The sequence below is a fragment of the Lagopus leucura genome, unplaced genomic scaffold (assembly GCF_019238085.1).
Source record: "Lagopus leucura isolate 7727_CA_CO unplaced genomic scaffold, USGS_WTPT01 Super-Scaffold_650, whole genome shotgun sequence".
Taxonomy (NCBI): Eukaryota; Metazoa; Chordata; class Aves; order Galliformes; family Phasianidae; genus Lagopus; species Lagopus leucura.
This window is the reverse complement of record NW_024962253.1, coordinates 6904923-6931031: the sequence shown is the minus strand read 5'-3', so window position 1 is coordinate 6931031 and position 26109 is coordinate 6904923. Positions and strand designations below refer to the sequence as shown.

General features: G+C 43.7%; 2 protein-coding genes across 2 annotated transcripts; one reads left to right on the top strand and one right to left on the bottom strand.

The window, feature by feature from the left end:
* Window positions 1-7319: 7319 nt before the first annotated feature.
* HAUS1 (HAUS augmin like complex subunit 1) lies at window positions 7320-15256 on the bottom strand. The gene is made up of 9 exons (XM_042862356.1): window positions 15174-15256; window positions 14784-14952; window positions 14392-14527; window positions 13232-13366; window positions 12563-12686; window positions 11580-11645; window positions 10453-10524; window positions 8608-8655; window positions 7320-7618 (listed from the first exon to the last, which is right to left on the bottom strand). The coding sequence occupies exons 1-9, from the start codon at window positions 15225-15227 to the stop codon at window positions 7544-7546; spliced, it is 879 nt and encodes a 292-aa protein (XP_042718290.1). The 5' UTR covers window positions 15228-15256; the 3' UTR covers window positions 7320-7543.
* Window positions 15257-18690: 3434 nt separating this feature from the next.
* Window positions 18691-25843, top strand: ATP5F1A (ATP synthase F1 subunit alpha). The gene is made up of 12 exons (XM_042862422.1): window positions 18691-18804; window positions 19238-19316; window positions 20416-20585; window positions 21358-21531; window positions 21635-21801; window positions 21941-22089; window positions 22777-22928; window positions 23062-23286; window positions 23386-23493; window positions 24510-24654; window positions 24847-24997; window positions 25632-25843. Exons 1-12 carry the CDS (start codon window positions 18745-18747, stop codon window positions 25711-25713), a joined length of 1662 nt encoding a protein of 553 aa, XP_042718356.1. The 5' UTR covers window positions 18691-18744; the 3' UTR covers window positions 25714-25843.
* The last annotated feature ends 266 nt before the right edge of the window (window positions 25844-26109 follow it).

Below are 26109 nucleotides of genomic sequence, written 5' to 3'. Positions count from 1 at the left end.
TCAGCGGAGGCCGCGGGGCTCTTCTGCGCGACGTCACTTCCGCCGCCGGAGCAGCCGAGCGACGCGTAGAGCGGCCGAGTCCGACAGCGCCCCCCTATGGTGGAGAGCGGCGAGCGGCGGGCTGGAGGACCGATCCATGGAGGACCGACCCTCCATGCATCCCTCGTCAGTCCGTCTGTCGCGCTGCCGGAAGGGAACGGCAGCGTCCCGCTGCACTGCGGTGGCTGCTGGTGCTACAGCACCGTGTTTGGAACTCCCTTCAAAACTCCGTGAATGCGTGTGTGTGCCTCTCCCCCTCCCAAGTCCCACCCGTGAACTTGGGAAACTGCCTTTATGTACATGTAAGGAGAATTAGAAGCACTAAAGGTCGGGCTGGATGGGCTCTGAGCGCTGCTGGAGGCTCCCCGTGCACTGCAGGGAGTGGGACCTGATGGCCTTTAAGGGTCCCTTCCCACTCAAACCATCCTACGATCTGATGATCTAGCTATGAATTCTGCTTAGCCTCATGGGCACGTCCAGCTTTGGTGATGCAGGCAGCAGAGGGAGCAAAATCCAGGCGTTGCTGCTGGAAGTTCTGACCCAGAGCCGCTTCAAATCTTGAAGCCGTGCCCAACCACCAACATAAAAATGACCTTCAGAAGCCAGCAGTGTTCTGGTGAGGTCCAGAACCTCCCTCTAAAGGGAAGGATGCACTTTGGAGGCACGACTCAATGACACCCACGTGTTGTTGCACAAAAGTTAGGACAGCACAGCAGGGAACAGGCAATGCAGATTTGGATGGTGTACAAGAAGGCATAACAAGGCAGGACAACAGGGATAGATGGAAAAGAGCTCGAAGAGCTGCAGCCGAAGGAATCGGCAGCCTGGAGGCATTACAAAAGGGAAGAGGAAAAAAAAAAGAAACAACATACAGATTCTGTATGTAATAGGTACAATATAATTAGTAAACTAAGCAGAGACACGTAAGTAATCTGTAAATATTTGAATGAAGTAAATGGCATGAAAGGGAGAAGACTGGTGATACAGTAATGATTTTAATGGGGTAAAATTAAGATGGGGCACATTTAAGCTGAGAATCAGAGTGGAAAGCTTTTGAACAGAGAACTGTAGGCTGGAAAATTGTCTCCCTAAGGAAAGTGGTGAAAGCTTTATTGCTTGAGACCTTAAAAGCAAGATTAGGAGAAACACCGGGGGGAAGATTTTGAATTTTCAGAGAGAATGGACTGAAAGATTAGGAGAGGAAGAAGAAAACCAAGTGCTAGTGCTATCTCCAGGAATTTAAGGAGTACGAACTAGCATCTCCCTTGACTCTGCCTTATCACTCTTAGACTGCATCTGCTAAGAGTGAAATTATTTCAGCGCTAGTTATTTCCACAAGGAAGTGATAAGAACTCATCTGCCATGGTTGAGAGCTGTGAATCTCCGTGGGACACCTCTAGAGATGAACACTGGGGAAGCACAGAAGGTTCTTTAGTTACAAAAGGGTTTGGAGGTGCAGCCTGGTCTTCCAGAGGACAGTGACATCATCTTTGTGCTTCCCCGAAGACAATTGGAGGAAATTAGCTCAGTGCTTGCTTGAGACGTGACAGTGTCTAGAAAACAGTGGGAGTGACCCTGAACTATGCTCCCACATCAAAGTAAAAGCTGGCTGCAAGGCAGCTGTTGCAAGTAAATGTTCCCAGGTTCTTTCCTTCATTGGGTTGTGCAGACAGAGCAAAATTTCTCTGTACTTGTTCACATCTCTACCCAAGGTCAAAAGTTTCGCTCCATCTCCAGACTGAGAGAATGCCTTTCCTTTGTCCACCACTCCATCACAGAAGGCCACCAGATGGGTCAGGCAAGATCTGCCCTTGGTAAAGCTGTGCTGGCTGTCTTGTGTCACCTGCTCATCCCTCAAGTGCCTTAATGTAACTTCCAGGGGGATCTCCTCCATGATCTTCCCAGGTACAGGGGTGAGGCTCACCAGACTGTAGTTCCCCATGTCTTCAAATGGCCTAATGGCCAGTGAAGACTGAGGCAAAGAACTTTTTGAGTGCCTCAGCCTTCTCCGTGCCTGTTGGAGCCAGTTGTTCCTTCTCTTTTATCAGAGGGGACACGCTCTCTCTCCCTGGTCTGTGTCTTCTGACCACATTACTAAGCATCCATCTTCCACTTCTGAGTAACTTTTGAGAAACACCCGTTTTCCAAGCTCAGCTGTGTGCTGCAAGCATCTGAAATCACAAATGTGATGCTGTTAACCATCCAAGCCATCCCCTTACTGCACTCCTGCTCCCTCACTGTGTTGTACTGTCTCCCCTGTTCTACCTGTGCGTGCAGAACTGGGACCATGGGAAAGGCATCCCGGGTACCAGCAAGGTAGTGGCAATGCCCCACAGATCCCCATGGAGTTAAACCCATCCTCCAGCTACAGTCCCCATCTCCCAGAGAAGGAAGAATGAGAAACATTCTTTGCTGCTGGATTTGCCAGCTAATATTGTCTAATTAAGCAACTGTGCCATGCTGCTTAATTAGAATTAAGGACACAACTAGCGTGGGGCTAAAGGAAGCATTTATTAAGTTAGCTCATGGTTTTGGAATAGATTTTGTTGTGGGTTTTTTGTTGTTATTTTTGTTGATTAATTTTTACTGGAGATTACATGATTGAGTAAGGACAGTGTAATACTGAATTACTTCAAGGCAGATGGAGGCAGTGCTGTGTCCTACCACGCAGCTGGTACTCAGCTAAGAGAGAAGAAACTGCAGCTTTGACTTTAAACACACACTTACTGGTAAAGCCTCTTCTTACTCACTTGGGTTTTTTTAATTTTCTTTTTTTTTTTTTCCAGGAGAAATATTTCTGAATTGGAGAAAGAGGAATCCTCCCAGCCTGGTACAGAATTGTTGAAATGAGGTTAGGTATCAAGACGTAAAGTGTTTTTAAAGGCACTTGAAGTTACTGACAGCAACTGCAGACTCAGAGACAAAGCTGAAGGATTTCCTGCAGTGTTCGAGGCTATGCAGACCAGAATTAATATTGTTTCAGTGCTGCCCTCTTATTTAAAAACTCAAAGAGCTCAGAAGTAAAAGATCTTTGATATGGTGCTGTATACAATTAAAAAACAAAGCAAGCAAAAAATACCCACTTGAGTACATTTACAAGCATGTTGGTACATCATGATTTTGTTTAGAAGTTCCCAAAATGGAATTGTGCATTGAGAGAATGTCTGGAGTGCTTTAATCCAGGCAATACAACATACAGCCAACTTCCTCTTCAAATATATCTTGAAAGTGTTTTAAGATTTTTAAACGTATTCAACTCTCAGTTCAACCGTGGCCTCAAGTTGTGCCAGGGTGGTTCAGGTTGGATATTAGGAGAAATTTCCTGTCTGAAAGAGTGGAGAGGTGCTGGCACAGCTGCCAGGGAGGTGGTGGGGTCACCGTCCCTGGAGGTGGTCAAGAAACCTCCAGATGTGGTACTAAGGGACGTGGCTTAGTGGGGAAATACTGGTGGCAGGTAGATAGTTGGACTGGATCTTGGAGGTCTTTTCCAAACACGGTGATTCTATCATTTCTATGATAACTCCATATCATTATTCTGCATTTACTAAAGGACTGAGATGAATGAAGAACGTTTGGAACTCTTTCAGCCAAACGAAGGTTGAAAAGCAACCTGAACCATTTGCAATGAGTAGAATATTTACGTAAAATGGACTAGACAAAATATATAGCCAAGAGATTTCACATACGTCTTTGACCCAATGCATTTTGAGTAAATACTTACACATTTCAGCCCAATACCCTTAATTTTGCCTCATGGTTTGGCATTTTTTGGTATTTCTCTGTCACTTTGCTTTTATTACTGTCTTTTTTTTGGTATGCAAATGTTTTCCTTTACATAGATCTGAATCACTAAACCAACTTGAAGATTGTTTTTTAACTTCCTAAAGCAGTTGTTACTTTGCATATTAGCATAAGAATAGTGTATCACTTTGTAATAAAATTCCTTACCCACTTATGCAAGTTCATGCTTGAAGCTGACCACTGTTCTCACATCTAGCATTTTAAATCCTTTTCTATAGGTGGGGTTTGGGTCCTCTTGTTTCCAAGGGGAAGCAATTGATCACGCTGTGATGACGCAGGCACATTCCTTGCGGCTGGGCACAGAAACGGAGCAATGCACTGATCTGCAGTGCCTGTGCAGCATCTCACACCGTGAGTGGTGGCTGTGGGAACCTCACGTGAAGCTGTGAGCAAGCACGAGCATGTGCAGGTGTTAATAGGCAGCGTCTCCAAAAATAAGGCTCAGAGCAGAGCAGCTGATGTAATTTGAAATTAGGCTGAAGAAGCAAAAGCGTCCGCAGGCGTTTGTGTCATTCCCAGTTGGGTAATTATTTCATAACATACAACAGAAAATAGAGGTCCAGCTGGCAGCCTCCCTCCCGGCTGTGCACAGCTCCTCCGTGGAAACACTCAACAACTGTCAGGGCAGAGGGCAAAGCCCAGAATCAAACATTTACTCAGCCAAGTGCTCAGACTGGCGTGCTCCTGTCTCAGCAGGACCTTTGTGTTGTGTTCCTGAGCTGACATCCTATCCTCACTTTGGAAATGCTGCACTGTCCTGTCCTACCAACAGCGAGGACAGATGTCTGGTTGCACTGCAAGGCACCCTGCTCGTGCAAATGTGTGACTAAAGAGCTGAGTAGCCTTACTGACAGCCAGTTTGCTGTGTAAATCTCATTTATTTGACTTTCCCCATTCCCATCTAAAGCCAAACTGTAGGACCTGACAAGTGGCCTCTGATTTGTGCTGCATGTGCTGCAGATGGTTCAGCTGTGGCACACAGCTCGCATGCTGCTGATGGGTACTTTTCTCTGCTTATGCTTCCAGCCATAGGAAGAAACAGACAGCCATTGTTGGGCATCTCTCGAGTCCAAGTCTGGCCCTGCTGATGACTGTCACTGGGCTCTTTGCCAGTGAATGAATGGGCCACAGACAGGAACCAGCACCTGCACTGTAGTTGCAGAGGTGGAGACCTCTCCAGACAAATTTCAAAACTAGAGAGGTATTGTGTGATGAAGTAGCGCTAAGGGAGTGCCACTGCCACAGGAAGTCTACCCAAGCCTTGAGTCATCGTAATACACTGCAGAGATCTCAAACAGTGTTAGCTGAGTAAGTCCTGAGGCTTTCTTTCATAGACAAACAGGGCAGGCAGCATCCTCAAGCAGTCATCCATCTTCCTATCTCAAAGCGTGATCAACTCTCCTTAGCATTATAAATAATTAGGCAAAGCAATTCTGATCTGCTCTTAAAAGCTTCAAGTGATTAAGGTTCCTTAACTGTCAGGTCACAACCTCCAGTGCCTTACAATGGCTTTCTTGTTAAACACTTCTGTAACATCTGCCCTTGATTTTTTTCCCCTTTCCACAATGGGAAAAAGAGAGTTCAGATGACACTTCTTCTCTTTCTAGATCCAAATACTTCACTCTTGTCATCTTTCAGTCTGGTTTTTGGTCAGCAGTAATTACTTGTAGTCATCCCTGCACTACTGTCACCACTCTAGACTTCACATCAGTTAACTCAGAGTAATTTCCCCTTCACCTCTTCAGCTCATGTAAAAGCTTGCTCCTCCACTTAGTCTTGCCATCCTGATTTTTTTTTTTTGCCCAGAAAGAATTGAAGATACTACTCACAAAACTGAGGCTACTAATCCTTTCCTACTTTTTAATTTAAAAACCTAAAGCTCAACACCAATTCCCTCTGGCATTTGGGGAGAAGAGACAGAAGATCACATGAGCATCAGCTCTTTGGATATTCTTCAATTCTTCTGCATCAAGGTGAAAGAAACGAGGTGAGGAGAGCCACAAGCCGATGAGGCTGTGGCACTTTACTGACACAGCTGCCTTCTGAGCTTGCAGCTTCTTAGAAATCATCAGAGATGCATCCTAAGTACAATTGTCAGATGCCAAACTCATGATCCTATTGCTTCCAGGGAGGACATGAAGCAACAGGAAGAATCTCTTTTCCTTCAGATCAGTGAAATCAATTTCTGCATTGAAGCAAGCAGCAGCTCCTAAACCATGCTTAACCATTAGCATAATCTTTTGCAACTAATTGCCAACAGATGTCACAGAGGGCACCACAGCTGTCAGTCTGGACACTGCCTGGCACAAATAGCACAAAGGATGTGCCTTTAGGTGTTGACACAATTTCTAGAGAAGCACTTTTAAGTTCAGATGCTTATAGCTCCGTGTGGTGGTGGCACATGAAGAGGAGGGCTACGGGGACCCTTCAGGAAAGTGGCATTTGAGGTAGAATTGGAAAGCACAGCCCGGCTTCAAACTGGCCACATCTCACAGAATTTCTGCAAAAATACCCGTGTATCTTCAGGCCTTGATAAAGTTCATCTTGAAAGCAAAATTTAAAAAAAAATCACAAAACTATCCACAAAGTTCTAAAATATAATGGTTAATGCAATCATGTTAGGAAGGAAAAAAATGTAGGTTGTTGACTGCTAGCTCTTAATGTGCTCAACATGGGCAAACCTTACTGGTTAGCGTAGTTAGTTTATTTTCCTACTGAGGGAAACAGATTCTCAGGCAGTTGATGCGTGACAGTTCATCCCAGCTCTTACTTGTGTGAGCAGTGGAATTTGATGTGTGAAACCAGTACTGTAACCCCTATGAAGTAAATAATTAACATTTACATTCCTCCTGAAAGAAAAGCCCAAAGAAGCTATTTGCATACATCTAGAATTCATCTTCACTTGATCAACATTCTATGCGTGGAAAAAAAAATGGTGAATCCTCAGTTCTGACTCTTGCTCTTCTTTTTATTTCAATGATGTAGGAGATGGAAAGAATCATTGTAATTGCCATTGCAATGCTTGCACCACCAAAGCAAGGGCACCAGGGAAGAAAAAATACTGGACGTGCAGAAAGAGGAAAGGCAGATTCCCTGATCAGTCATATTCTACGTGGTAAAGGCCTATCAAGTCCTGGTAAGAACACTTCCTGGTGAAGAGCAGAGAACTGCTTGGGTTGGAGGGATCCTAAAGCTCCACCACCCCACCTTCTGCAGTGAGCTGGGTGCCTCCCCCAGCTTAGGCTCCCAGAACCCACCCATGGCCTCAGACACCTCGAGGGATGGGGCACCCACAGCTCTTGGCAGCAGTGCTGGGGCCTCACCGCCTTCTGCGTAAAGAATTTCCCCCTCACATGTGACCTAAATCTGCCCTCCTTAGTTTAAAGCCATTTCTCTTTGTCCTCTTACTATCAGTCTGTTATCAGCTGGATGAAGTATTTCCACCACATATGGGGAAAAAAAAAAGAAAAAAAAAGAAGTTTGGGAAGAAAGAATTTTATTGGAAAAACAGCTGACATTTACAAATGCACTGCTACATGAACCACTGAAGAGAAGAGCTTGCTTGCTGAAAGGTCACAAGCACGCCATCCAACCACGATAAGAGCAAGGCAGAAAGCTGCAGAATATACTGAGTCCAATGTATTTCATTAGTGCAAACAAATAGACAAGAAGGAAATCTTCTATTCAGGACACTTCAGGTGAACTAGAGTCTTCTGGTTTCCAGCACATCATAAGTCAGCATTTCAATCTTCTTTGAGAACTCTACCTCCAAGGCATTCTGGCAGGAGAGAAAACCGACAGGACTCAGTAAATGCAAAGCAGTTTTCATATATTCTTCTTGCACAAGCACATCTACAATGATCAAACCTTAGGATACTATTGGCACTGATTAACCCAAGCATCAGACTGGCAGTTTTTCACCAATCCAAGCAGCAGTGGTCTCAGTAGTCACCTATGGAGAAATCTCCAAACGAAGCACTAAATCTGCTCAATGGCCTTTATACCGTGCCCTAATGGGACATCAGGTATCTTCAAGCTGAACTACAGAATGCACACACCCAACAGAAGCCTGGCATGCTGGTAAGGTGAGCTTGCACTATGAAACAAGTATCTCACCAGTCTGAGCAAACCCATCTGAAAATGTACAGAGTATTTAAAAATGCAATTAGAAATTTGAATGGCGTATCATTGAATACTTTGTGCTGTGTCTATGAGCAAGTAAGTACTAACACAAAGAAACAAAGACAGCTTTTATGCTCAAATATGGACCAGCTCACTCTGGAAAGCTTCGTACAGACCTTCTAAACATTGCTAGATTAAATGTTTCCCACCAATGCCTGCAGGGTACACACATATGTATGAAGTGAGTATTATGTTCTGTAGGGAAAAGTCCCCGTTGCAATCTACAAGGCAGCTGTTCAATAATACCTGGGCCTTACTACACTCTGAGAACTGAGGAGCAGAAGTTTTGGAACTAAAAAGTTGCAGTGGAGTGAATAAGCATTCTGACAGATGAAGCAGACAAAAATCCAGAGACATATACCTAACCCCCATCATGTCCCACTGCTTCACCACCGTTAGCTATCACGAATCCAACAGTTCCTCCTACTGACATGCACTGCTTCTGCCCTACCATAGCAAAATTACCCTCTAAAGATCATTAAGATCACAATCCGAGGTTGATAAATCCACAAGCAATTAATGCATACAGATTGTTTTAGCATGATGGCACCCATTTAAATATTTGTGAAAGATAAAATCTCTTACCAGTTCTCGTTTTGCTTCTTCAATCTTCACTCGTGCAAGGGAAAGATTCTAATGAGAAAAAAATGGCATGAAAATCAATATTTCAATTTGAATTACAGAGTTCCTGAATCACTGCAAGACTCTAATTACATGCCACAGGGGAATTCAAGGATAATGAAATCAGTTTTGTGTATGCTTTTCACATACGAAAGGTACTGACATTAAAAGCCTATTATCAGCTTCATTTGAACAATCAGATATTTTTCAGAAGTCTGGTATGGCCTAATATCTAAAAAATACCCACTTTTCCATATTAGCCAATCAACAAACTAGTTTTTAAAGACAGCCAAGAATGAATCTTCCAGAGCACAACGCGCTTTTAGCACAAACCATCCTTCACTCTGTCTGCACCAGAAGCAGGGCACTAGGGCTCTCCCTGTCTCCTCTGACAGGGAGTTGGGGGAAGGAGGAACTGGGAAACCTAATGCGATTTGAACGTCCTACTTTGCTTGAGATGAGGCAGCTGCTTCTTTGACTAAGATGAATTTAAAGGAGAAGCAGTCACAGCCTCTACCTTCATCCATTTCCTTACAGGAAGATGTGTTGAGGGGCAAGACCACTATGGAAGGGTTGAAGAGGCAAAGAGAGAAGGATCATGCAGCAGATGAGTACCTTAGTTCACAACACAAGTGATGCAATTAATCACAATTTCTGTGCAGCTTTCGATAAGGTCCTTTGTTTCTCTGTACCCCTGTGCTCAATTCAGAAAAACTGGAACAAGCCATTTTTAACTCTCAGAGGTTAGCCACATCACATGCTCTGGGTTGTCAGATAAGGAGGTAACGGGCAGTATTAGGTAAGTCAAAACTGTGACTATTTTGCTTACTGTTCTATTTACTAAACCTAAAACCCATTCAACTCTTTGCTCTACTTTTTACCACATCTTGCAGGAATGTCAGTCCTTAATACTCATCTGTAAATGTACAGGCATTTTTCCAAAGATCAGAAATATTTGGGTTTAGCTGTCTGAAGCATTTCAGATAGCACAGAACAGATATCACACAAAACCAAGGCCTTTCCCCACTCCCCCAGACTAAAGCTCTGTTTGCCCATGATTTCTTTGAGCCGCTATGAAGTTGTTAACAGAATTACTCTCAACTGAAAGTCTTCTGTAACAATGGTTCTTCTTATTTGAAATAGGTAAATTCTTTTTTACAAAAGGTGCTTTGCAGAGCAGCCAGATTGTAACTCCTGGCATGGTGACCAGAAGCAGAAAAAGCCAGAAATTAAAGCAATGGGCCCAGACAAGGTCTCTCAAAACAGCAATTCAGAAAGAAAACGTGCAGGCTTTCTTGGCTGCCTTTTGTTTTCCAAAAGGGCTGAATACCCAGGACTCTCAGAGAGAAACCAAAGATAATAACTGAGCTGAGCAGACAGTGCTCCTGCAAGATGCACTACATGCTTAGGGGACAAAGTCTGCATTTGTATTCAGGTATTTCTTCCTAAATTTATACCCTAATGTGTTAGTATACCTACAAAATTCTGTTAAACTCAATAACTGTATTTTCTAATTTTCAGCTTTTTCAATTTTTATAAATTGATACCGAGTTCAATTCAAATCTGCTGAGATCATACTCCTACATATTTTGTTAGAACAAGGTTTACCCGGTAAGCATACAATTAGTTTTGGCTTTGCTTAATCAATAAATAGCGTTGTGTTGAAGTACAGTTTTTAGTTAACACTGTTAACAGGTATTTAGAGAGTTTTCTAGCCACTGAAATATAGCAAGAGCTTCCTTCATATTGTGAACTCTGTTAAAATTAATTTGATTGCAAATATAAAAGAACCATGGAAAAAATAATTACAGGAGGTAGATCAAGATAGCACTCAAGGTTCCTCTTCAAATGCACAATTTCTTCTTGCATTCCAGCCAGTTTCTGTGAATAGAGCAAAGTAGATCACATTCTATAGTCTTCCTTGTACGGATTTACACCACTTCTACATTAACAGCATTTTGGAATGCACAGATGTTGGTTACAGCTCTTGTGATCCTTCTCAAAACATACAGAAAACTAAAGATCAACCATTCACTCAGCAGTGAGTCAGTTAAACCCAGTACAAGTCTTACACAGAGGTATTTTCCTTTGCTTTCTGAAAGCACACAGCACTGTTTCTAACAGCAGAACCACCTGATCTCACCTCCCTGAAATAAGAGATTTCAAAGAAGGCTCCACCAGGCAGACAACTTTCAGAGTTAACATCTCTGCAGGTCACATAAAGAACAAGAGCCAAGGAAGAAGATACATTCTCATGCTCACGGCTTATTTATGAAAACAAAGTCTTGCGCACGCAGCAGAAAAAAGAAATCCCCAACATTTGCACCACTTTGGTCATTCTGTTAGTAAGAGGAGGCAGTTTCTCCTGGAGGCTGAAAGTTAATCACATTACAAAGCACTTAACCCTTTTCAAATATTCAATCTGAAGTATAAATAATAAAAAGAACATTCAGAAGAGGAAGTCATTCATGCTGGCTATTTGAACTGAACTCTTGGCAAAGCTCATAGAAACGCCTGTGACTCAAATATCCCCTTTACTCAAGTTTTAGAAGATGACAGAGGTCAGATAAAGACTAGAAAGGTCCCTGTGCCTCTTTGTGTGTAGAATTCCAACTCGAATAATTTTTGGTTAGTACTATTCTCAAATGTTGAGCAATGTCAACAATGCCACCCAGTGTTGCATCCTGAGAATGACAGTGTTAAAAAAGAAAGAAAAAAAATCAGGGAATCTGCTTCCATTGTTCAGCTGAATAGGCAGAAAAAGCTAGAAAAAGAAACAGGGAGGATTGAAGTTCCCATTAGAGTAATAGCAAATAATGTTAAAGAGTGCTGAGTGCAGAACAGAAACGTGGCAGCTATGTAATGAAATATATTCCACAGAATGTCCACTCTGTTTAGAAAATGGATCATTGTAGAAACCTCCATCCTGTACCTACCTCAGACAGGCCCACCAGTGACTCATGCAAAAGTGATTGGTCTAACTCATTGCCAGTAAGCTGCTCCTAGAAACAGAAAAGAGCTCATACATAACTGATCACAAAATCTAACTGAGAGGAAAAAGATTTTGCCATTTTGAGTGAAACAGGCAGACGAGAACACAATTCAGTAAGAGTACAAGCATGTGCCATCTGAACCATAGCTCTAGATGTTATATGAAATCAGTTGCTACTGAAGTTTATAGCATGGTTAATAAATCTTTACAGAAAATTAGCGGGAGAAAAGCACGTGGCAAGGTTAGGAAGAGGCTTCTCAGTAAAATGCTTTCTATCTCTGGTATTTGTCAAGATACTGGAGAGCATCCGGGTGAGGCAGTGCAACGGGTTTCCCAAGGAGGTGGTGGAGCCACTGTCCCTGGAGGCGGTCAAGAGGAAAGTAGATGTTGCACTGAGTGACATGGTCTAGAGAGGTCATAAGCATTGCTTGATGGTTGGATTAGATGATCTTAGTAGTCTTCCCAACCTGAATGATTCTATGATAAATAAATTATTCATGTATCCATCATCATACAGGAAAGGCACAACTTCAGTCTTCAACATTTAATCATTTATTGATCTCAAAAAAACGTCCCTACTCAGAATTTTGACACAATTTATCTCAGTGAAGCATATACTCTACTGATAACTCTTCAGTAGACCTTTACACTATGGCACATCACAATGAGCATAAAGTAGTCTGAGCTATTAATGTTTTCAGTTATAGAAGGAAAAGTATCCTTGCATTTACCATAGGAAGTTCTGGAGAAGGAACATAAAAATAGCAGAAACAACTGAAGCGTGGTAACTTGTCCTATGAGACCAGAAGTCTGAAGTCCAGGAGTTTAAGAGGCTCCAGGTATGCCCTTAACTACAATTTTGGACCCAACCAACTATGACTGTTGCAACCTGTCACAGCATTATGTTAGATAATTCTTTCTACTTACCTCAGCAGTCTTAATCCTGATTTTTAAATCCTCACATTTGTCTCTCAGGAACTGCAGGTTCTGAGATCGGCTCTCAGATTTGGCTCCTTCAATCTCAAGATGTGTCTTTACTTTTTCAAGATCCCTTAAATAGAAAAGAAAGAAACCCTTACATTCAAAGAAATACCTGTACACACACACACACCATTTGGCCACCTATGCTCAAGCTGAACTTCTTAATACGACCAACACCAAAAGGAGAGAATGAAGAAAACATTTGCATTTTGCTGTGAGATTTCCTAGTGGAAATACCCATGGAACTATCCATCCACCTCCAGACTCAAAGGCCATGCTCACACTCAATGTTCTCTAGAGGCACCTTCTAACCCCTACACTTTTGTGATTTGCCTTCAACCTCAGTGGAAGATGGAACCTCAATGGGTGGAAGATGCCAGCCCACATCTGAAAACTCCTTGCAAAACTATTTTCAGTTTACAAGATATAACTGTATCCCAAAACTCTTTCTGACCCTTGAAAGTGTCCATTCTGAGAGATACTCCCCAAAATTAAGTAGAAATGTGTCAAAAACCTAACAACTAAATTACTCTGTTAGTTATCACAAGAAATGCACGACATCACAAAGGTCCACAGTATTGCTCACATATTTCCCCTTTTTCATCCATTACTCACTTCTCTAACTGCTCTTCCAGCAACAGTACAGCAGTCATTTTTTTCTTAACGTTGAGCAATTCTTGTTCCATTTCTTTGTTTTTTGATTCTGCTGCATGCAGTTCCGAACTACTATTATTGATGGCACAGAAGAAGCTGGCGAAAAGAGTGGGAAGGAACAACTCAGAATTAGTACTGTTGTTTCCTCTGCCCCTACCCTTACCACAAAACACTTGATTTCCCTCATGTTATGATATATCTGGTAAATAGCAAGTGTTTGAAAAGAAAAAAATATAATACATCTCTGAAGGCATTTGCTTTCTTTAAGTAACAAAATTTTATCTGGGAAACAGCCCAGCAACCTAAGCACTGGGAAATGCTGAACAAGACCTGTTGTTCTAGTGGATGAAACAGCCAGGCCTGAAATAGTTACATGCTCCACTCACAGCTTGCCAGATAGCCTTTGAGAAAAACCCTATTTAGCCCTTGAATATCTATGTCCCTAGTACACAACCAGAAGCATCTCAGTCACTTACTCTTCCCAATGGTTCATAACTGCTTGCTCCTCTAGCTCAGAAAAGAACAGTAAGAGCAAAGTTCTTAAACATGAGTAAACAAAAAACATTGGATTTTAACACAGATTTTGCCTTCTCCTCACTGACAATTCTCAGTGCACTCCTGCTGTTACAGTTTAAAGTCAGACAGAGAAACCTGAAAGAACAGACTAACGGCTGCCATTTTTCTGTGTCAGAGCCAAAGAAATCTCCTTACATGAATTGAGGCCAGACAACAAATGAAAGAGATGTGGTGAAACTGAGTCACCAGCTACATTTTCATAGTCCTTGCTTGCCTAGACAGTTTGAAAGCTGCTCTAGCTTGTGCTACCTGGCATGACAGTCCTAGTAACAAAATTCTACGGCAACTGACCACAGAATTATAAGCCGAGAAGAGATTTAACTGAAGTTCCTTTTGGGCTTCAGATGCTTTCCTTAATGGGACGGACATTAGAGCTGTTAGAGTTTTGTGCTCAGTTTCCGCGCCTTCTAAAGCTGCCCAAGTGGTGCAAAAGCTGGATAAGTAGGATTCCTGGTGTGAAAACTCACTTTGAAATGGCTGAATTGAAAAAAACCAGAGGGAAACAGCACAGATCACCAACTCTGCTGCACAGTGGGAAGAATTACCTAGTAAGATAAGCGTCCTCTGTTTCAAGTATCATTGCAATGTCTACCAGAGTTCTAAGGTGGGCAGTGCCTTCTTCGGACAGACAGGATGGTGAAAGATCGAGGCTTTCTGCGAGAAGGCTCTGCAAATGCTCCGCTAAAAAACAAACAACCAAAAAAGATTTATTTTTAATACTGCTGTTCTTTCAGGTTCTAGATGGGTCTATCCAAAGCTACAACCCAGTTTCAGCCTAAATGGATTGCCTTGCCTTACAGTAAAAGCTGTAGCACAACAAGTGCTTAGCCTACTGCTATTTCTTTTTTAATATAGTTGAGCTTCACATTTTAACAGTCTACAAGATCACTAGGAAAAACCCCTCTAAAGAAGCTAACAAGTGGAGCCTTTAGCTCACCATCTGCATCGTATTCTGCTGCCCTTTGCTTCATGTCTTCTATCAGAAATGAAACATCTCTCTCTTTTTCTTCACTGTATTCCACAAACATATGCAAGAGATCAGTGGTCTGCGCGTTCGCTTCAAACTGCGGCACATTTTCAAATGTTTTCTTCAGCCATGAAGTAATCTAACCGGGGGGAATAAAAGAAGAGGCCAGTGAAAAGACAGAAAGTAACACCCGGACATAAGAAAAGCGATGTGCTGCAAGCTCTGCATTCCTGAGAAACGACCCCTGCGACATCACTCAAAGTACAAGTGTAAACAGACGGCATCCCAAATCTCCGCTGCAGGCACTCCCTGAAGTTTATAACACCGTTTCCCGTCTCCATCCCCCGGCCCCACCGTTACCCGCAGCAACTTCTCCTTAAAAGCTTCCGACGCCCTCGAGCCTCCCGCCGCCATCCCGGCACTCCCTGCGCTCGGAGGGCGCGCCGCACGGCCCGCTGGGAGCTGCAGTGCCGCAAGGCCCGCTGGGAGCTGTAGTACCGGAGGGGGGGGGCTGGACTGGGCGATTCGTCATGCACAGCAAGCTCTTGTATAACAGCTGATTTTAAAGCTCTCCGTGTTTCCAGAGAATTTACTTTTCCCCTTATGGACCCAAAGCTTTTAAGGAAATAAGGCTTTTAAGTAGTACAGTGATTTGAGGTGATTTCTTTTTTGATGGAATTGTGTGTTTCCATTCACATCACGTCAAATCCTTTAACCAGAAGGGACGAAAATCATTTTTAAGCTAAAGGGCAAAATATGTGTGTTTATTGTTTACATTTAAAAAGTCAGGGTCCTTCTTGCAAAATACATCATCAAAGCAGCCGAGCTGCTGCGGTGTCACACATTTTCGTCTGGCTCAAGGTCAAAGCCCTGCTTTAAGTCCCAGGTGTCCTGCTTATCTAGGATAAGCAACCTTCCCAAAACTGAATGCTTCTCCTCAAAGATCCAAGATGGCTATAAATAAGAAACAACAAGACATATCCTTGAAATGAGGCACAAGTCCAGAACAGTAACAAAGCAGAAGAAATTAAGTGTCCTTGCACCCAAGTGTGTATAAAATGAGTGGGACACCTCCCCAAATGCCACTGAAGACCACCAAAGACCCCAAGCAAGCACAGAAGATTCAGTTACATTACATAACCTTGTACTTACATAATGCTGTGAATATGTAGTAGGTAGGACTTACACATTAAGTAGGCTGCGGTGAAAACTTTTTGGACTATAAATATAAGCTAGTATGAAGAGTTGGCATGCTTGATTTGTGGGAATATTCCACCTTACATCTTATGTGGAATAAAACAATGTCACCTCTTGAAACCCATCCTTTTTAATGTGCTTCAGGAGATTGATAATTAACGACAATATAATTAAGGAGTCTGGCGAGGAGCTGCACACTCTCAGCCCCTTCCCAGACTGCAGGAAGGATTAAAGCACTTTTTGGCCTCGTTTTCACAGAATCATGAGATTGCAGGTGTTGGAAGGAGCATCTGGAGATCACCTAGTTCAACAGCGTGCTAAAGCAGGTTCCCTACAGTGGGTTACACAGGAAAGTGTCCAGGCAAGTTGTATCTCCAGACAAGGAGACTCCACCACCTCTCTGGGCAGCCTGTGCCAGTGCTCTGTCTCATTCAAGGTAGTTTTTCCTCGTACTCATAGGGAACTTCCTTCAGAATCACAGAAATATGCTGAGTTGGAATGAATCCATAAGAATCATTGAGTGCAGTTCCTGGCTCCACACAAGGCTGAACAAACCAAAGGACCTCAGCTGCTCTTCACATGCTTTGCCTTCCAGATCCCTCACCATCTTTATGGCCCTCCTTTAGACACTCTCTAAGTGTTGGCTTTGTATTGTGGTGCTGAGAACTGCACACAGTACTTAATGTGAGGCTGCAACAGTGCAGTGCAGACTGGGACAATCACTTCCCTTGGCCTGTCAGTAGTGCTGTGCTCTATGTATCTCAGGACATGGTTGGCCTTCCTGGCTCCCTGGGCAGATAGTTGACTCACGTTTAACTTGCCATCAGCCAAGACCCTCAGATCTCTTTTAGCAGGACTGCTCTCCTGCACCTCATCTCTAGTCTATATGTAAAGCTCAGTGCATCCCCATATGCTGAATTCAGAACTCGCTGTTAAACTTCATGTGGTTGGCGATTGCTCAGCTCTCTAATTTGTCTGTGTTTCTCTGTAAGTCCTCTCCACCCTTGATAGAGCCAACATCTCCTGTCAGTTGAGTACTGTCAATGATTGTGCTCAAAATACCACCTAGTGCTACATCCAAGTCATTAATGAAAACATAAGGAGAACTGACTCTAAAATGGAGTCTGGGGAGCTCTGCTAGAGGCTGGCTGCCACTCTGATCACAGAATCACAGAAATGTAAAGGTTGGAAGAGACCTCTAGAGATCATTGAATCCAACCCCATTCTAAAACAGGTTCCCTACAGTAGGTCACAAAGGTGGGCATCCTGACAGATCTTGAATATCTCCAGAGCAGAAACCCTTTGTTTTCCATACTATAGGGTTACTATATCAAAGGGTTAATATAACTCTTTGGGCCCCATGCCTCACCCAATTGCTCACATATCACGTTATATTTCTGTATGAAAAGACAGTGTATCAAAAGCTTTACTAAAATGCACAGAGATCATGTCAACTGGGTCCTCTTGGTCAACAATATGGGTGACCTTATTACAAAAGGAAATGAAGTTTGTTAAACATGATCTTCCCCTTATGAACCCATTGTGGCTGTGATCAATGACCACATTATCCTTCAGGTGTTTTCCAGTAACTCCCAGCACAATTTTCTTCATAATTTTACCAGACACCAAAGTGAGACTGACAGGTCTGACATTGGCAGATTCTTTTTTCTTGCCCATCTTCACAATCAGAGCAAGTTCACCAGCTTCCAGCCAACTGTGACCTCTCCAGAATCCTGAGAACCATGAAAAGATAACTGAGATGGGGCTTGCTATGAATTGGACAGCTTACTGAGCACCCTGGGCCCCATTGGTCCCATGGACTTACATGCAGCCAGATGGAGCAGCAAAATGCACACAAGCTCAGGGTTTGGCTGAGCATTGATCGTTACCACAGACACGGTTTATGTTTCAGTTTATGCCCAGTGCCCTGTGTCCTGTCCCTGGGCATCACCAAAAAGAGCCTGGCCCCATCCACTGACTCCCACTCATTAAGATATGGATAAGCACTGATAAGATCTCCTCTCAGCCTTCTCCATGCTGAAGTGTCCCAGCTATCTCATCTTTTCTCAAATGGGAGATCACAGAATCACAGGATGGCCAGGGTTGGAAGGAACCTCAAGGATCACGAATCTCCAACCTTCTGCCACACGCAGAGCCACCAACCTCTACGTTTAATACCAGACCAGGCTGCCCAGGGCCCCATCCAACCTGGCCTTGAACACCTCCAGGGATGGACGGGGCATCCACAGCCTCTCTGGGCAGCAGAGATGTTCCACGCCCATAGCGATCTTTCTGTTCTGGATTCCCTCCAGCAGTTCCTTGGAACTACGGAGCTCAGAACCGGGCACAGCATTTTAAACCTCGCCTCCGAAGGGCAGAATGGAGGGGGAGGATCTCCTCCCTCGACCTGCCGCCCTCAACCCGGCTACCACAGCCCTCCCCGTCCCCAGCAACCCCAGCTATGACTAGGCACCGGCACAACCCCCCACCACCCGCAGTTTCCGTGCTCTCCCCCCGCCCACTCCCAGGGAAGACGTTCTCCAAACGCCGCACTTCGTACGAAGCACCGCATCCATTGGCCGGGCCGCAAGGCGGAGCGCTGAAAGAGCGGTTCTGCTCCCCAACGCCCAACGGGGCGGAGCGAGGCACCGCCATTTTGTAGAGAGAGCGAGCGCGCCGTGGGCCGGCAGCTGCATCCCGCCGCCTCTCTCTGCTCTCCTCCGCCGCCAGCGCCATGCTGTCCGCCCGCGTGGCCGCCGTCCTCGCCCGTTCCCTGCCTCGGCAGGCCGGCTTGGTGAGCGCGCCTCCTTCGCTTCTCGGGCGGGAAGAGGGCGGCGAGGTGCCGCCATCTTGGGACCGCGGTGACATTGAGGGACCGCGGCCTTCTAAGGCCGGGGCTCCCGCTGAGGGTCTGCTGGGGGTTTCTGGAGGGATGGAAGGGGGGTGATTCGGTGCTGTGCCCGCTGGTGTCCTCAGCTGGAAAGCGGGCGGGGAACGAGCCCTGTGCCCTGTGAAGGTGAGCCCGTGTGCTTGTGCTCCTGACCTTGTCGGAGTATCCTCTCACATGAGTGGGAGCTGGGTTTGATGCTGTAAATGCGGCTTTTTGGCCTCGCAGCAGGACGGCTCAAAATGGAGACAGGGTGGATATCTAAGCCTCATTGAAAAATTAATATAGCCTCCCTTCTGTGTGATCAAGGAAGCCTTACTGAAACAATTGTTTATTTTAGGTTTCCAGAAACACCCTTGGTGCAGCGTTTGTTGCTACCAGAAACATCCATGCCTCCAAAATGGGTTTTCAGAAAACAGGTAAGTCTGAAGAAGGGTCTGTACTGTAAGAATATTGCTTAAAAGCATGATCAGTCAGCTAGTTCAGAGTGTGAGGTGTGTGTGTCAGCTGATAAAATCCACCAGGATGTCAGTGTACTGTGTAGGAAAGCAAAATACCACTTATAGGGGTCACATCCAGGAGATGTCACTTTAATAATTGTTCAAGTTATGCCCAAACAAAAAGAATGATCGCATATCAACTTAAATTCCCTAGAGAGATCCGCCTCAGTCTTTAAGCTCTGCAGAACTATCTGGAAAGAAAAAAAAAAAAAAAAAAAAGGAAAAAACCCAAAACCACCTCAAATTGCAGTTTCTTATCTGCTTGGTAGAGGAATATTAGGGAACGAATGGCTTTCTCAGGCTTGCTTGAATTTGACCTTGTGTCCTTGGGTATAATTCTTGTGGCTGCCAGCATCTCAGTGAGGCTGCAGCGCTGCGTAGCAGTATTTGGTTCTGGCCCACCTCCAATTTTTGACACTGCTTAGACTAAGGATACTATGAAGAAATAATTTTCACTGTGATCCTTGGGGCATCTCAGCTGAGGAAACAAAATGTTGTTCCAGGCATGCTACCAAATTAGAGAAGATAGAGAATACTCATTAATTTAATAATACATTAAATGGCTTGTATTGAACAACTTGCTGCTTACATGTATTAAGTACCTTTAAAATACATTTGGTTATGGGGTTACCAGTGAGTTGGCAGTGTTCTGCTGTATCCAGTTCTCTGCCTGTGAAACTAACATGTCTTCTTTCTTAGCTAAATATGACCTATTCAGACTGATGTCTCTCCAGAGAGAGGAATTGACTGTAGGGCATTCTGAAGGAAATTGATGACTAAACTAAATGTCTTTCACTGTTTCAATTGAAACTGATGCAGTAATGAATTGAAGCTGCTTTTATTAGCTGTGTGTACAGAAGCTGTCATTTGCCTCATGCATCATATGTAAGGAAAAGCGTTGCTTTCTGTGTTTTATGACAGATTTAAGAGAAGCTGTGTTAACCTGTGAATTTGAGACAAGCTTACTGTGTTCATACTGCACATTAATTCACTGAATCTGGTTTGAAATATCTCCTAGGCACCGCTGAGGTATCTTCTATTCTTGAGGAACGTATTTTGGGAGCTGACACCTCTGTTGAACTTGAGGAGACTGGCCGTGTGCTCTCGATTGGTGATGGTATTGCCCGTGTGTATGGCCTGAGAAATGTCCAAGCAGAGGAAATGGTTGAGTTCTCGTCTGGGCTGAAGGTTAGCTTTCACTAAAGCAATTTATTTGCTGTAGAAGGAGAAAGATGGCTTTTGTAAGAAGAATCTGATACTGTTTTTGGGATGACTCGTGGAGTTTTTACGGACTTAATTGTAACTTGAATATTTGATATTTCAAAATAATGCTACAAAAAGCAAATGTTGGTTTGCTTTTTTGGTGTTGTTAACTGCTTTTTGGCCAGCACTTCAGCTTTATTTGCTTTCCTATAGGAAGGATTAATCCACTGTCAAGTTAGCTCTTTTGTTTTTTGTTGGTTTCACACAGGCTTTTCTGATTACTGTTGAGAAACAGACTCTGTGATCCAGTACACTCTGCCATATGCTGACTTCTTGTAGTCTTAAGGGTAGACTAAAGCTAGAAAGTTGACTGTTCCCTGGGAGTTCTGCAGTATTTCTTCCAGTGTTTTTTTTTTTTTTTTTTTTAATGCTATAAATTGCCTTATGTAGATAATGCAGTTCTTTTCTCTTGCTGAATTCCTAGGCAAGGTAAATTTATTTGAACCCTGATAATCCTTTTAGTTTTTCTTAGCAGGAGTGATGAGTGCTGGAATTGCAATTAAAAATATCATAAATTCAAGGTTTATGCAGATATTGTTGCCTGTATGGAAGGATATGCAAGCAGAACATTGGTGATTGCTCTGAATTAGATTGAGATCACCAGTGATCCATGTTAACTGCGTCAGCACTAAACTGTCAGGAGCTCAGCATGGATGCAGATATCATTCTTCTCATGATACCATGATTGCTATCCTAGGGGATGTCCTTGAACTTGGAGCCCGACAACGTTGGTGTTGTCGTGTTTGGTAATGACAGACTGATCAAGGAAGGGGATGTTGTGAAGAGGACTGGTGCCATTGTGGATGTTCCAGTTGGGGAAGAGCTGCTGGGCCGTGTTGTAGATGCCTTGGGCAATCCAATTGATGGGAAGGTAAGTGTAACTAAGTCTGATAACACTAAATCTTAAGCTTGCTTCTGTGTGATAGAGACTGCAGCATGTTTTTTTTTTTTTTTTCCCCCCTCCCTCTTTTAAGGGTCCTATTACATCTAAGACACGTAGAAGAGTTGGCTTGAAGGCCCCTGGCATCATTCCCAGAATCTCTGTGCGGGAGCCTATGCAGACTGGTATTAAGGCTGTGGACAGCTTGGTGCCCATTGGTCGTGGCCAGCGTGAGCTGATCATCGGTGACAGGCAGACCGGGTGAGTTAAGGGCTCAAACTAAAAGTGTTTCCATAAACAGAGACTTGTGTTCACCTTTATACAGCATTCTGTACATAGCTGAGTGGGAGACTGGGAGAAAGATGGGCAGCTTAGTTTAACCTACCTCTGCATTATTTAGGAAAACTTCAATTGCCATTGACACTATAATCAACCAAAAACGATTTAATGATGGAACAGATGAGAAAAAGAAGCTGTACTGTATCTATGTTGCCATTGGCCAGAAGAGATCTACTGTTGCTCAGCTGGTGAAGAGGCTCACTGATGCAGGTAACAGGCTTTTTCCTGATACTTGAGCTTGGCTAAATGTAACATCTTATATAATAACATAGGAATTTGACAGGCAGGCATGATTTACAAGCTGTGTCTCACAAGTACTGATGGACATTAGCATGAATGGCAGTTTAGTGAGGAGTCTTTACTGCCCAGTCATGCAAATTGCTTGATAACTTCCCTTCAGAAACAGTAACATGTCTGACAAAAGTGGCTGCATATGTAACCTATACACATGGCTGCAAATGTAGCTCAGAAGAAATTTAGTAGATTACTTCTGGGCTGCTGGTCAAGCAGAATCATGGTTAGTAGGGGGAAAAAATATATATTTCAGTAACAACTTGGTCTATGAAAGATTATAATACTTCATTTCAAAAGCTAAAAGCTCAGACACCTTGGGCTCAGAATGACTTCTAGAGCTTAAGTGTGTCTTTAACTGGAGTTTAAACCACACTTCAAAGGAGAAAGATGTTTGCAAGTGGTAGACAATAGCTGCCATACATTCCCTCTTGAAAGTGCTTGAGTTAGTCAGGCTGATACGTTGTTACAGTGTCCGTCCATGCAGCAGTGCGGTGATGTTGTCTGGTGTTGCTTCAGCAATGTAGTATTTTGCGTATTGAATTTGTTGGTTATTGGCATGATGATGTAACAGACTTATGGTGCTCTCTGTCACATTTTTTCCAGATGCCATGAAATACACAATTGTGGTGTCTGCAACAGCATCTGATGCTGCACCCCTTCAGTATCTGGCTCCTTACTCAGGCTGCTCCATGGGGGAATACTTCAGAGACAATGGGAAACATGCATTGATCATCTATGATGACTTGTCCAAACAGGTTAGGAATCATAGTTTACAGACCTCAGTGTCCAGCACTGGTGCTTAGAGCAGTGTGAACTCCCCAGGCTTGGGAATTCAAAATTCTAAGTGAGCTGCTGAAATCTGAGAGATTCCTTTGTGTTCCTGTGCAGGCTGTTGCCTACCGTCAGATGTCACTGCTGCTGCGTCGTCCACCTGGCCGTGAAGCCTACCCAGGTGATGTGTTCTACCTGCACTCTCGCCTGCTGGAGAGAGCAGCCAAAATGAATGATTCCTTTGGAGGTGGCTCTCTGACAGCTTTGCCTGTCATTGAAACTCAGGCTGGTGATGTGTCTGCTTACATTCCAACCAATGTCATTTCCATCACTGATGGGCAGGTAGGACTTGCTCTTTGTATACCAGTACTTCTGAGTAGTTCACTCTAAGGGATGCTTGTAGGCTTCTGAACAAGCTAGTAAGACAGTTTTCTCTTGCAGATCTTCTTGGAAACTGAGCTGTTCTACAAAGGTATCCGTCCAGCCATCAACGTTGGTCTGTCTGTGTCCCGTGTAGGTTCTGCTGCTCAGACCAGGGCAATGAAGCAGGTAAACATGAAACTTCTGCTTCTTATAGCATCAGAGATGAGTAACTTGGAGGATGTGCAGCCCATTTCATTCTTTCATAAAGAGTTACAAATACAAAGGGAATTAAGCTTAGAGTTCCTGACATTATGAAATAAGAACAAAATTATGGGATCTCCTTTATATTTCTATTGCTTGCAGACAGGAAGCAGGAGGTGGAGAGTGAGGGGAAGATATCTGCACGGAGATGTTTGGCTCATAAGATTCTCTGTGTTGAAATGGGTGCTGAGCTAGCTAGATGCAGAAAATACTCTTAATCCCATTTTTTTTAATCCTGGTACAAGTTAGAAAGGCCACATCTGGAATACTGAGTTCGGTTCTGGGCTCCCCAGATTAAAAAAAAAAATGGCAGGGATCTCCTAGAATGAGTCCAGGAGAGGGTGACAAAAATTATTAAGGGGCCTGAAGCATCTTTTGTGTGAGGAAAGGCTGAAGGATATGTTCAGCTGTTCAACCTAGAGAAGAGAAAGCTGAGGGGTCTTAGCAGTGTTTACAAATATCTAACCTGTGGGAGTCAAGTCAGTGGGTGTGGACTCTTTGGTAGTGAGCAGCAACAGAACAAGGGGCAGTGAACAGAAACTGGAACTTGGGAAGCGTCATACTAGCGCAAGGAAGAACTTCTGCACTGTCAGAGTGACAGAGCACTGTCACAGGCTGCCCAGAGTGCTGGTGGAGTCTGCTTTTCTGGAGGTGTTCAGAACCCATCTGGTAGCCTTCCTGTGTGACCTGCTGCAAGGAACCTCCTTTAGGAGGGGGGTTGGACTCAGTGATCTCTGGAGATTCCTTCCAACTCCTACAGTTCTGTGAGTGAAAGGTACAAAATCAGTTACAAATCTTTCAGGGAGGCATAAAATGTTAAAAGGCCAAACGGTATGGGATTTTTAGATAGTTGTCAGGTCACAAGCAAGCTGAAAGCTGTCTTCTGAAGATCTGACTACTCGATTCAGTGGGTGGAACTCAGTGTGACCTGTGTCTTGTAGGTGGCTGGTACCATGAAGCTGGAGCTGGCTCAGTACCGTGAAGTGGCTGCCTTTGCTCAGTTTGGGTCTGATTTGGATGCTGCCACACAACAGCTGCTGAATCGTGGTGTGCGTCTGACAGAGCTCCTGAAACAAGGACAGTACGGTCAGTGTCCAGGATGTGACGTGTCTGCCTTTCCCAGTCACAGTTGGTCTCTGTGCCAGCATTAAGATGTTCTTTGGACATCGTAAATGAAAGCTTGAGCTGTGTTGCATGCATTCAGAGAAAGCTTCTGTGTAACACTGATGTACTGTGGTAGAAAAATTGCTGATGGTGTGAATGTTTTCTTTCATGTAGTTCCCATGGCTATTGAGGAACAGGTTGCGGTCATCTATGCTGGTGTAAGAGGTCACTTGGACAAGCTGGAGCCCAGCAAAATCACTAAATTTGAGAGTGCTTTCCTGGCTCATGTACTGAGCCAGCACCAGGCCCTCCTCTCCACCATCAGGTATGATTTTTTTGTTTTATTTCATCGCAAGAGTACTGATGTGAGAGCAGGAACACAGATAGCAATCACTGAATTGTTAAGTCAATGTATCCTAGAGCATGAGGCCATCTGTGCTGCCTCTGACTGGAGGTTAAATCAGCTTGTCTTACGTCCTTGTGCTGTTATCCAGAGCTGAGCATTTTACAATTAAGTTTAGAAACCCTGCTGGTGCTTAAAGCAAACCTACTTCTGTGCCTGTCCTGTAAGCTGATACTGAAATGGCTTTGTGCAGTCAGTTATCAAGTTTTTGATAGCCTTAGTGCTGTAGATGAAGTGCTGCCTAGTGCCTGAGCTGACTATGGGGATTTCAGTATTAACATAGACCCAGCTCACAGAGCAGGACAAATTTGCTTTATCCTAAGTTGGATAAAGTGCATTCTTTCAGGGGCATAGCTATGTAGAAGATAGCTGTACTACCTAGCTCAGTGAGGCTCTGCTTTGGGAGTGTTTATTGACAAAATTTAGTCCTTAAAGAGAGCAAGCTCTTTTAGAGAAGGGGTGGTAGTAGTTTTTTTTTTTTTTTTTTTTTTTTCTCCTAAGCAATTGACTGCATTTATTCCCATGTCAGAAGTTTAATTAAACTCTTTTTTGACAGGACTGAAGGGAAGATCTCTGACCAGACGGAAGCTAAGCTGAAGGAAATAGTCACAAATTTCCTGTCTACTTTTGAGGCATAAACTCATCATCTGTTCAAACAGACCAGGCTGTTTTTGTTGTTATGTGCTTTGGCTCCATCAAAGACCTAAACATATGTGCGACTTGAATGTACAGATCTCACTGAGAATAAAAGTTTCCATGTAAAAAGGCTTGGATATGCTGTTCTCAATTACTGCTTTTCTGGCTCGCTACTTTAACAGTGCACTAGAAATTTCTCTGGATGCACTCTTGCTCGAGGAAGCCTGAAAAATTGGGAGACATCTAATTGTTGAGGAGATGAAGCTAGGATGAAACCCTATATAAAAACTACCTGTAGGATTATATGGCTGACTGCAGTTTCCATTATGACTACTGTGGTTGGCTTGTGCAGCTTTTCTCCAGGTAACTTTCAGAAAGTGTACAGCTGTGAAGCTGTT

What these genes read in the sequence shown, in the direction of transcription:
- HAUS1 (XM_042862356.1), bottom strand. Translation starts at nt 15,227, where the DNA reads ATGGCGGCGGGAGGCTCGAGGGCGTCGGAAGCTTTTAAGGAGAAGTTG. An exon ending in AGCAGAATACGATGCAGATG is followed by an intron (nt 14,528 to 14,783) that starts GTGAGCTAAAGG and finishes TTTGTTTTTTAG; the next exon opens with CGGAGCATTTGCAGAGCCTT. An exon ending in AAGAAGCAAAACGAGAACTG is followed by an intron (nt 7,619 to 8,607) that starts GTAAGAGATTTT and finishes CTCTCCTGCCAG; the next exon opens with AATGCCTTGGAGGTAGAGTT.
- ATP5F1A (XM_042862422.1), top strand. Translation starts at nt 18,745, where the DNA reads ATGCTGTCCGCCCGCGTGGCCGCCGTCCTCGCCCGTTCCCTGCCTCGG. An exon ending in ATCGGTGACAGGCAGACCGG is followed by an intron (nt 21,802 to 21,940) that starts GTGAGTTAAGGG and finishes TGCATTATTTAG; the next exon opens with GAAAACTTCAATTGCCATTG. An exon ending in GCCCTCCTCTCCACCATCAG is followed by an intron (nt 24,998 to 25,631) that starts GTATGATTTTTT and finishes CTTTTTTGACAG; the next exon opens with GACTGAAGGGAAGATCTCTG.